Source organism: Miscanthus floridulus, chromosome 2 (genome assembly GCF_019320115.1).
Source record: "Miscanthus floridulus cultivar M001 chromosome 2, ASM1932011v1, whole genome shotgun sequence".
In the NCBI taxonomy this organism is placed as follows: domain Eukaryota; kingdom Viridiplantae; phylum Streptophyta; class Magnoliopsida; order Poales; family Poaceae; genus Miscanthus; species Miscanthus floridulus.
Genome location: NC_089581.1, coordinates 41,341,465 through 41,350,798, shown reverse-complemented (window position 1 = coordinate 41,350,798; position 9,334 = coordinate 41,341,465). Strand labels below are relative to the sequence as shown.

The following is a 9,334-nucleotide window of genomic DNA, read 5'->3' as shown; positions in this document are numbered from 1 at the left end:
TATAGCTCAACTTATCCATTTTTCAATGTTGCACATAAAACAAGAAATAAATGAACTATCCTGAGCTTCACAGTCACTGTCAGCTGGGACCCGCTTTTCAGTGACCCCACACGTCAGTGAAACCGAAACAGAGAAATGACACGGCGCGGCGCTAACTCGCCGGCGGCGACGTCTCCGGCGACGACACCTAGTCTACGGTGACCCTCTAGACCTCGCGCACACGTTAGGCTGTCTAGGTGGGCGGATTAACGGCGCGAAGGACGACGGCGGCGGCCATGGCAGCGCGGCGGACGCGATCGACGGCGATACGCTGGAGGTGACCACGGCGACTCAAGCTAAAGCTCGGACGAGCATCTACTGACCATGGCGAACCTAGCGCACAAGACAACACAACGCATGGTGGACAGAGATGGTGCGACTACGACGACGGGGCTCGGTGGTGATACTCCGGCGAGGTCGTGCGCGGCACGGCGGCTTACCAGGCGCTGTTGGTGAGCACAGGTGGGTGCGGTGAGACCCAGTGATGGTAGTGGAGTGGCTGCGGTGGCGAATGGGTGAGGTGAAGCGAGCTGGTGCCGGTGATGGCGACGGCGGTTGCTGCGCTACTGCGAATGGCGAAGGAGGAGGCCAGAAAATGAAAAAATGGGAGCGCGGGCGTCTCGGGTGAGCGCTGGGGGTGATAAAGACGTGCTCTGGCCCGGCGCGGCCTGACTGGGCAGACCGGCGGCGACGCGCGGATCCGGCGAACACTGGGCGAGTGCCGACGGGTGCGCGCGCCTCTCCCGCCTCGCTCCTCCCCTCTCCCCACCCTGCTCCCGGCGAGCACCTCCGCCCCCCATGCTAGCACGGGCCTTGCTCCCGGCAAGCACGTCCTCCAGCGCGCAGGCCATCCCCGGCGGCATGCGTAGCCTATGCCCCATCCTCGGCCAGCACGAGGGAGGAGTTAGGGAGAGATTGACATGTGGGGTCGTGTATGACATGTGGGGCTGCTGCCGGCTGCTTTTTCAAAAGCTACAACTGATCAACCAAAAGGCTTTGCGCTTCTTCGAAGCTCATAAGCCACACCTGCTTATCTTTTTTTTAAAGAGAACCACACCTGCTTATCTAAAGCCCACAGCTCACCCAAACTTTTAAAAGTCACGGCCCAACCCAAACAGAGCGTATAGCTAAAACAAACGAGTCCTAAAACAAACCAGAGAAACGGAGACCAAATGCGGGATAGATTAGCGCGGCACCTAACGCGGGGGTGGGGTCTGGGGTGCCACATCCCACAACCCACATCAGGATTGGAGCAGTCAAACAACCGAGAGCTGTGCTGTGGATTCTCCCCTAATCATCGTCAGCACTCAGCAGGTGCGAGGCGAAGCACCGGCAAGGCAGAGCCGCAGATACGGTGGCGGCGCCCAACAGCAGGTACCAGCGTACTAGTACTAGTACTAGTACTGCTAGTGCTAGCAGCCTAGCACACAGGCCGGTTGGTTACTCGAAATGGTAAGGCGCGGCTTGGTACGTCGTCCTCTCTAGGAGTAGTCTGGTCCGCACCGCCACCGCACATTACATGCCGCCGCTGCGCTGCGGTGCTCTGCAAGGCTGCAGCAGCAGCTATGCCAGCAGGTGTTGTGTGTTCTTGCAGCTTGCACATTATTCGCCCCCGGGCGCCCGGACCGGACCGGACCCCTACCATCAGGCATCAGTCCAGTCCATCCCTCTTCCGCTTTCCCGTCGCTCTCGCGCGTCCCTGTCTGCTGGAATCCACTTCGATTCCCACACCGCAATGGCTTATAAGTCGACGGATGCCGTGTTGCTGTGAGAGAAAAAACACAAAAACACTGTATGACAAGCATGATTGATACGATCCAGCGAACATGGTGCTCAACTGAATAAAAGCAACTCATCCTCCCCTCCCCCGTCCGTCGCGCTATCTACTTCTCTCTCACCACCTGTAGTTCCTCTTCCTCATCACAGCTCCAGCTCTGGACTCTAGAAGAGAGGAAGAAGCGAGAGTCGCGGTCAGTCACAGAAAGAGGCCTGCGGCAACCCGTCTGTAGTGTGGCCATGCTCTGCTCCCCCTCGATAAGCCGGATTTCCAAGCTCCGCAGACGAACAAGGAGGCAAGGTACTTGGTCAGTTCGTCTTTTCTGATTCTTCTTTCTCCTTCTTACGTACCGTATCTCCATCTTTCTCGAATTCGCCGCTTATGTTCTCTTTTCTTCTTCTATAATAATATATATATATACTACTGCGCAGCTGTTTTTTTTTTTCTAGGCGAGATCTGATATGATACTTTCACTTTCACCGTCGTCCGTCCATTCTCACCGGACAATCTTAACTTTACACTTGATAGAAAGCTCCTCTGTTAGTAACTTAATTTAATGAAGGATCTCGTCTCGTATCCAGTGTTCTTGCTATAGATTGCAATTTCAATATATAAAAAAAGAACCTTTGCACGGTGTTTGGTTGTTGCTCTTGAGCAGGCAGGCAGGCGGAGTAGGTGCTTCTCCCCTTGCAAGTATGTGGTGTCCACACGTCTATCCTGCTTTCCGCTTCTCCTTTGTTTTCTTCCCTCTCTTATTTATCCATCACTGTTCATGTTCTTGTTGCACTCCACAGTTCACATGCTCTGCTTGCTTGCTCTCCCAGATCCATCCATGTACCTTGTAGGGCCTGCCAATTTGTCATATTTCCATCCCTTTTTCTTGTTGGCATCTCCTCCAATTTATAGAACACTACTGCGTTTTTTCCCCCTTTGTTAAACGGAACAGGAAAGGAAGGCTGCCAGTCATAGCAGATGGACAGAGAGCGAGCATAGATGAGTGACACACGCTTCCTTGCTTCATGTGCGTGCGTGTGTGGCACATGCTTGCTTGCTTCCTCCATTTTAGGCCAAAAAAAAAAGGTTCCTGTGTGCTGCAAGATCCTGGACAGGAGACGTCATTGTTTACAGTTTTCCCTCCATTGACAACTGCATAAATGAAAGTTGCCAACAATTTTTAAGATCACGCTTTCAGTTCCCATGCACGTCCCTCTGCTTCTTGCAGCTCATGCTGATTGCCCTCTTGTGTGTTCTTGCAGCGTGCACTCTGACTGAATTCAAGTGATTGGCTGCTCATCGATGGTGGTGATCTGAGCGATGAACCAGTTCGTCCATGATTGGAGCAACATGGGAGACACCTCCAGGCCGCTCGGGTGAGCACTAGCTCTGATTCCTTGCTTGATCGATGGAGATCATGAAGCAGAGACATCTCCTTCATCTATCGGTCGATTGATTTCATCTTCCTGCGAGAGGGAGGGATTACTCAAGATTCTGCTGTGTTGTTGCGTGCGTGCAGCGAAGACGATGACCTCATTGAGCTGCTCTGGTGCAACGGCCATGTCGTCATGCAGAGCCAGACCCACCGGAAGGTGCCGCCGAGGCCCGACAAGGCTGCGGTGGTGGCGCCTCCTCCAGCCCCCGCGTCGGTGCCGCAAGAAGACGAGGGCGGCCTCTGGTCCCCCTTCGCGCTGGCCGACTCGCTCGACAAGGACATCTTCTCGGAGTTCTTCTACGAGGCACCAGCAGCGGTGGAGGCGGCGGCGACACCGGTGGCGCCGGTGGCCTCTGGTGGCACCGGCACCGAAGCCGCCGTGGGCAAGTCGTGCAGGCACGTCGTTCCAGCGGAGGCCGACAGGCGCGGCGGGGCGTGCCCGGTGTCCGAGGACCCGTGCGACCTGATGCCGCCGCCCAAGTCGACGCCCGCGTCCTGCTCCAGGCAGCAGACGAGGAGCCTGGCCAACGGCGGCGACAATGCCGGCGACCTCTCGGACCTCATCGTCCGGTCGGGGAGCGCGGGGAAGTCGGCTGCGGCGGGGGCGGCGGCGGCGGAGGCCGGCGCGTCGTCGATGCTGAGCGCGATCGGGTCGAGCATCTGCGGGAGCAACCAGGTGTTGGTGCAGCGCGCGGTGGGCGCGCCGGGGCGCGCGAACGCGAACGCCATGGGCAGCAGGGGCAACGAGGCGTCCTCGTCGGGGCGGTCCAACTACTGCTTCGGCACCGCCACCACCACCACCACGACCGAGCCGACAAGCACCAGCAACCGGAGCAGCAAGCGCAAGCGGCTCGACACCGAGGACTCGGAGAGCCCCAGCGAGGTCTCGTCTCTCCTCGACGACGATTGCCTTGTCGGCCCGTCTATTATTGTTTAATAACAACGCTCCCGGCAATGGTACGATGATGCAGGACGCGGAGTCGGAGTCCGCCGCCATGTTGGCGCGCAAGCCGCCGCAGAAGATGACGACGGCGCGGAGGAGCCGCGCCGCCGAAGTGCACAACCTCTCGGAGAGGGTGCGTGACGACAACACCTCCTTGCTAGCTGTTGCCCTCGTTGAACAGTCGACGACGATCTCTGACTGTCTGACATGGATGTTTTTGGTCCCAATGCAGAAGAGACGAGACAGGATAAACGAGAAGATGAGAGCCCTGCAAGAGCTCATACCTCACTGCAACAAGGTTAGTAGACTGCACTGGACAAGAAGTAGCTCCATTATCACTTTCATCATAACCTGTGGACAGTGTTTTATACAGTAGATCAGTATTAATCTTGTTGTTGCATTACGTGAAGCAGACGGACAAGGCGTCAATGCTTGACGAGGCGATCGAGTACCTCAAGTCGCTGCAGCTGCAAGTGCAGGTCAGTGAGACAGCGACCACGTCCTCCCTCGCCGTGCAAGTCGATCACTGACACTAACCGTAGGCAACGGCATCGCGGCATGCAGATGATGTGGATGGGCAGCGGCATCGCGGCGCCACCGGCGGTGATGTTCCCCGGCGTGCACCAGTACCTACCGCGGATGGGCGTCGGGATGGGCCCGGCGGCGGCGATGCCGTCCATGCCGCGGCTGCCGTTCATGGCCGCCCCGCAGCCGGTGGTGCCCACCAACGCGCAGGTGAACGTCAACCCAGTGCCGGGCTACCGCGGCCACCACCACATGCCGGCGGCGGTGGGCATCACGGAGCCGTACGGGCACTACCTCGGCGTCAGCCACCTGCAGCCGCCGCCGTCGCAGGTCCACCAGGTCCGCCGCGTCCCCTGCCTGCCGCCTTCTTTATTTCCCTATGCTGTGGGCCTGTGTGTGTTTCCTGACAAGTTTGGGCAGCACTACGTGCAGGGCGTGGGCTACTACCCGCCGCTGGGGGCGAAGGCCGTGCAGCAGCAGATTCCAGAGCTTCATCACGTGCCGGGCCCCGGTGGCAGCATGCCGGCCGGCGCCGCGCCCGGAGTGCTGCCCCCAGAGAGCGCGCCAAGCAGAGGACCAGGTACGGTGCCATTCGCTCTCCTTTTCTCCTCATCTTCTGCTTCTGGGATCACAGGTTCACTGCAACAAAGGTAGCCGTTGGTTTAAACATGTTTGGTTGGTGGTTATTACAGGATAGATAGAAACTGGCCCTGAGTGTACCACCAACAATGAAATATTTAGCAGCTTTATTAACGAGAAAATGAAAGGAAAAAAGAAACAACGTAAAGCAACACTAGTGGCTGTCCAATTTCAGACAGAAGATTTAGTGTCTTGCTAGATATAGGCAGCTCTAGCGTTGGTGGTTGGTATTGGTACATTTTTGGGCCCCAATACACAATGAGATCAGAACTGAACTGGGGCCTTTTTTCGCCGGCCCTGTACAGGAATATATTGTTCGCGCTTGACTTGAGTGTCTCGAGTTGGATCGGTTCGCGCCGAATAAACTTTTTTAGAGTTTGGTCCCCTCAACGTGTAAAGCGAGGGACAAGTACGATACGGTTTGACGGCGCAATGGAGCTTACTTTTCGTGCCTTCCATCATTTGCCAAGGGCATCTATCTCCTCACTGTCAGCCCTCAACGATCCAAGATAGATGGTAGAGCTCCATTCTCTGACAGTTTAAATGGAGAAATGCTTTTTGGCTAATCCCCACCAGAAGCTAGGCAACTTTTTATTGTTTGGTTAGGGAGAAATGATTCTCATGGAGAAGCTGCTCCAATGAGTATTGTCGAATGACCTCTGATTCTGAGTTCCAGCTCCTTAATTTTCTGATAAGAGGATTTTAGTCAAGGAGGGGTGTGTAGAGGAGGTGAAGTGATTTAGGTGAGAATTGAATTTAGAGTAGCCAAAACCCAGTTTTTTCTCCAAGGTCCTAGTGTAAATGCAGAAGTGATTTTTGTGAAATTTTTTTTCTACTTGATTGAGCAAAGGTAATTTGCATAAAGAAACTCCTCCAAACACCACGTCAAACTTCAACGCCGATTTTCTGCTCTGATAGACACCTATACATGCACGTACGCTCACTCATGAATGCATGTACACAAACCCTACCACTATGTGCACCAACACTGAGACCGGACTGGCAGATTTCGAGATTGATGGAGTCATCACAGTCACCTCGTTGTTGATGGGCATGTCGCCTGCTAATGAAAAACTACGCCGTCTAATCCTGGAATAAATTTAGGAAAATACGAGCATCCATGTCAAACCAAAAACTCAAACACGAATGGACAGGTTCTAATACAAAGAAACCTAATCAGTTAAGCTACACTCAGTTTGCGAGTCGATTTTTGAACACATTGAAGCTGCTCATATGTGTTGCATTCTTAGTTTTCCGTGGAGAGACGAAAATTTGTTGCCTCTAGCACAATGCACAAGTTTCTTTTACTCTATAGGCATAGAAGGACAAAGTCACGAAGCTTTCTTTTGAAAAGTAAAAGTAACAAAGCTGCTTACAGAAGGGGGAAATGCAAGAAAATGATGGGATAGAAAGGAAACTAGCCTTTTGGAGTTCAGCTTCAGCCCAATCATTAGCAGCACAATGGAGAGGAAGGTTCTGTGCTCTAAAGTTTTTGTTTAGTGGAGTAGCACCGAAAGTAACACCGCTCACTTTTGGATCCTTACTAAGGGGGTCTGGGACTGCTCCGCTCTACGTTTTTCAACTCCGTTCCACATTTTTGCAGCCAAACATGTCCAGCTCCATGCAATTCTGCCCTAGGAAAAAAGGTGAAGCTGTGAGAGCACCTAAAGGGTGCTCCACAAACTTTAAGTTTTTTTGTGGAGCTGCTCGATGATGGAATTTATTGGGCAGTCCCAAACACCCTTAACATGGCCTAAAAAAGCTCCCTGAGAAGTAAGAACAAACACACCGCGATCGATGTGGGAACTGCCTTTACTCCACCTAGTCCATATGCAAGCTATACAAAATAGACACTGAGCCTGTTTGACCGGGCTACTCCTGGCTCCGGCTATGTGTTATATAGTGGACGAAGAGCCGGAGCTGAAGAGAAAAAAATAGGTTCCTCTTAGCTCCTAATTTATATGAAGAAGAGAGGAAAAAAAGGATTTGGATGGACAGTATGGTGAACAGTTCATGAGTTGGAGGAGCCGGAGCCTAGAAGCCTTCCCAAATGGCCTCTATATATAGCTTATAGCCCAATATATATAAACCATAACCACTAAGGGCTTATTTATTATATGCACTCATATAATTACATCAATCACCTAAGTTTTATCCTAATCTACTTCAACATATATGGAATTATAGATTGAGGTGGACATGAACATATTCAAACAAGGCCTAACCAAATAATAAACATTTCATTTACGTGCTCAATGTACTCATGTTATTGTGAGGTCAGCAAAACCCTACCTAGTGGTATCTCACGAAAACTACGTACCGTCTGACCATTGTACCAATAAAATTCGGTAATGAAAAGAAAAATATGATGCAATTGGACAAGATAAGGTTGCGATGTTACACTAGGGTCCCTTTCCACTTGTACACACACTTGAAAAAAAAATAGCTCGGATGGTGGGAGAATATGTTTTTACATATATGCCAAAAGTTAGGTCGTTCTACTTAATTAGAATTGCTCGCCTGGAACGTCAATTGTGTATTTGTATTGTACCTAGCTTAATTTGTCACCATCAGTACACTAGTCAATTGGTTCATATATCCATGTCCTCGGATGTCCATGGGTGGATTTTTAGCATCATATTGCAGTTTAACTAATTTATTTTGGATTTTATCTGATTTCTTCTTCTTGTTTATAGGGTGACTAACAAAAAGGACAAATCACATGTCTGAGCTGATGTTTAATTTGACAAGTATGAAAGAAAAAAAAACCTGCACAGAAGGAAAAATCTGATGAAATAACAGGGGGCATTTTCTTTTGCAGACCCATTTTGGAATCTGTGCAGAAATTTAGCAAGGGATTGATCTCTTAACAGATCGTACTTAGCATGATTTTTTTAGTTGGAACCATGCTAACTAGTCTTTAGTTTATCTTCTCAATTCTTGAGTTGAGATGGGTACGAAGCCGAGAGGGTTAAAGAGCTGGTGCTTCTGTTTTGCTGTCTCTGCTAGATGCAAAGCAAATGAGAAGTTCAAGAGCTTATTATTAAAACACCAAAAGCAACTGTAATTGTTGGTGTTTTATGATTTGTGCAGTTTCCATTGTACAGAATATAGAAGCGCTCAAAGAGCAAATATTTTTTGTTCTTGTGCTACTGCCGCAGAAAGTTTTTTTCCTTTACGGCTATTCCGACGTGTATTTACTACACAATTCTCTTCATATTGTCATTGTAATTATTTAATTTAAGTCCACAATTTAATACATGTTTATAGTGTAGTTATTTGGTTTTATATATGATTAGATGTTAATAAAGTTTTCTGTATAATTAGTTAAAATTAGTAAAAAAAGATAAAACTAAAACGATCAATCACTCGTTGACCAAATAAAGAGCATAGTAATAATTACATTACTTGCCTTGCCTAGAGTTAGGCCCTAGGGGAGCGCAAAAGATGCAAAAGCCTAGAGCCCAGTCCAAGTAGGGGCCCAAGATCTAACCTGTGTACTCAACCATATTTTCAGTTTTTCTCAAAAACACACACACCATATTTTCAGTTAAATACATATGTATCTTTCTCAGCTGAACATTCTTATAGGCTGAACTGAACAAATATTGATACTCTTTTTTATTTGGTCAATTTTTAATAGTTTGATTTAAGACAACTCTAAAAATTATTTTATTTTCTGAACAGATGAAATATTTACATTCTACCATTATCTACTACCTTCGTCACGCAAAGAGTGGCGTTTTGGTTTTATCTTTAACTCAAAGTTTAACTAAATTTACATAGAAGAATATCAATACTTATGACATCAAATATATTTACTATGAAAATATATTTCTAAATCAAATGATATTTATTTGATATCATGAATATTAGTATTTTTTAGTATATAAGCTCGGTCAAATTTAAGATGGGAATTTCTATTTATCATTCGGTTATTATTTTGTTTCTTAATCATTCATTTTTCTATGGTTGTGTTTCT

At 49.4% G+C, this 9,334-nt stretch overlaps 1 protein-coding gene across 13 annotated transcripts in view; it reads left to right on the top strand.

Annotated features, from left to right (window-relative positions):
• The first annotated feature begins 1,816 nt into the window (after window positions 1-1,816).
• The window catches only part of LOC136522537 (transcription factor PHYTOCHROME INTERACTING FACTOR-LIKE 13-like), a 41,774-nt gene continuing 34,256 nt past the window's right edge, over window positions 1,817-9,334 (top strand). For 2 of the 13 annotated variants that reach the window (XM_066516350.1, XM_066516386.1), the window contains exons 1-8: window positions 1,817-2,116; window positions 3,073-3,186; window positions 3,330-4,128; window positions 4,217-4,321; window positions 4,421-4,486; window positions 4,599-4,667; window positions 4,731-5,052; window positions 5,134-5,293. In XM_066516350.1, coding sequence (XP_066372447.1) covers window positions 3,131-3,186; window positions 3,330-4,128; window positions 4,217-4,321; window positions 4,421-4,486; window positions 4,599-4,667; window positions 4,731-5,052; window positions 5,134-5,293 — 1,577 coding nt within the window. In that variant the 5' untranslated portion in view covers window positions 1,817-2,116; window positions 3,073-3,130. Of the gene's footprint in view, window positions 2,124-3,072; window positions 3,187-3,329; window positions 4,129-4,216; window positions 4,322-4,420; window positions 4,487-4,598; window positions 4,668-4,730; window positions 5,053-5,133; window positions 5,294-5,405; window positions 8,505-9,334 lie in introns of those variants that run through there. The other 11 variants (XM_066516400.1, XM_066516392.1, XM_066516381.1 and 8 more) reach the window with 10 other exon arrangements.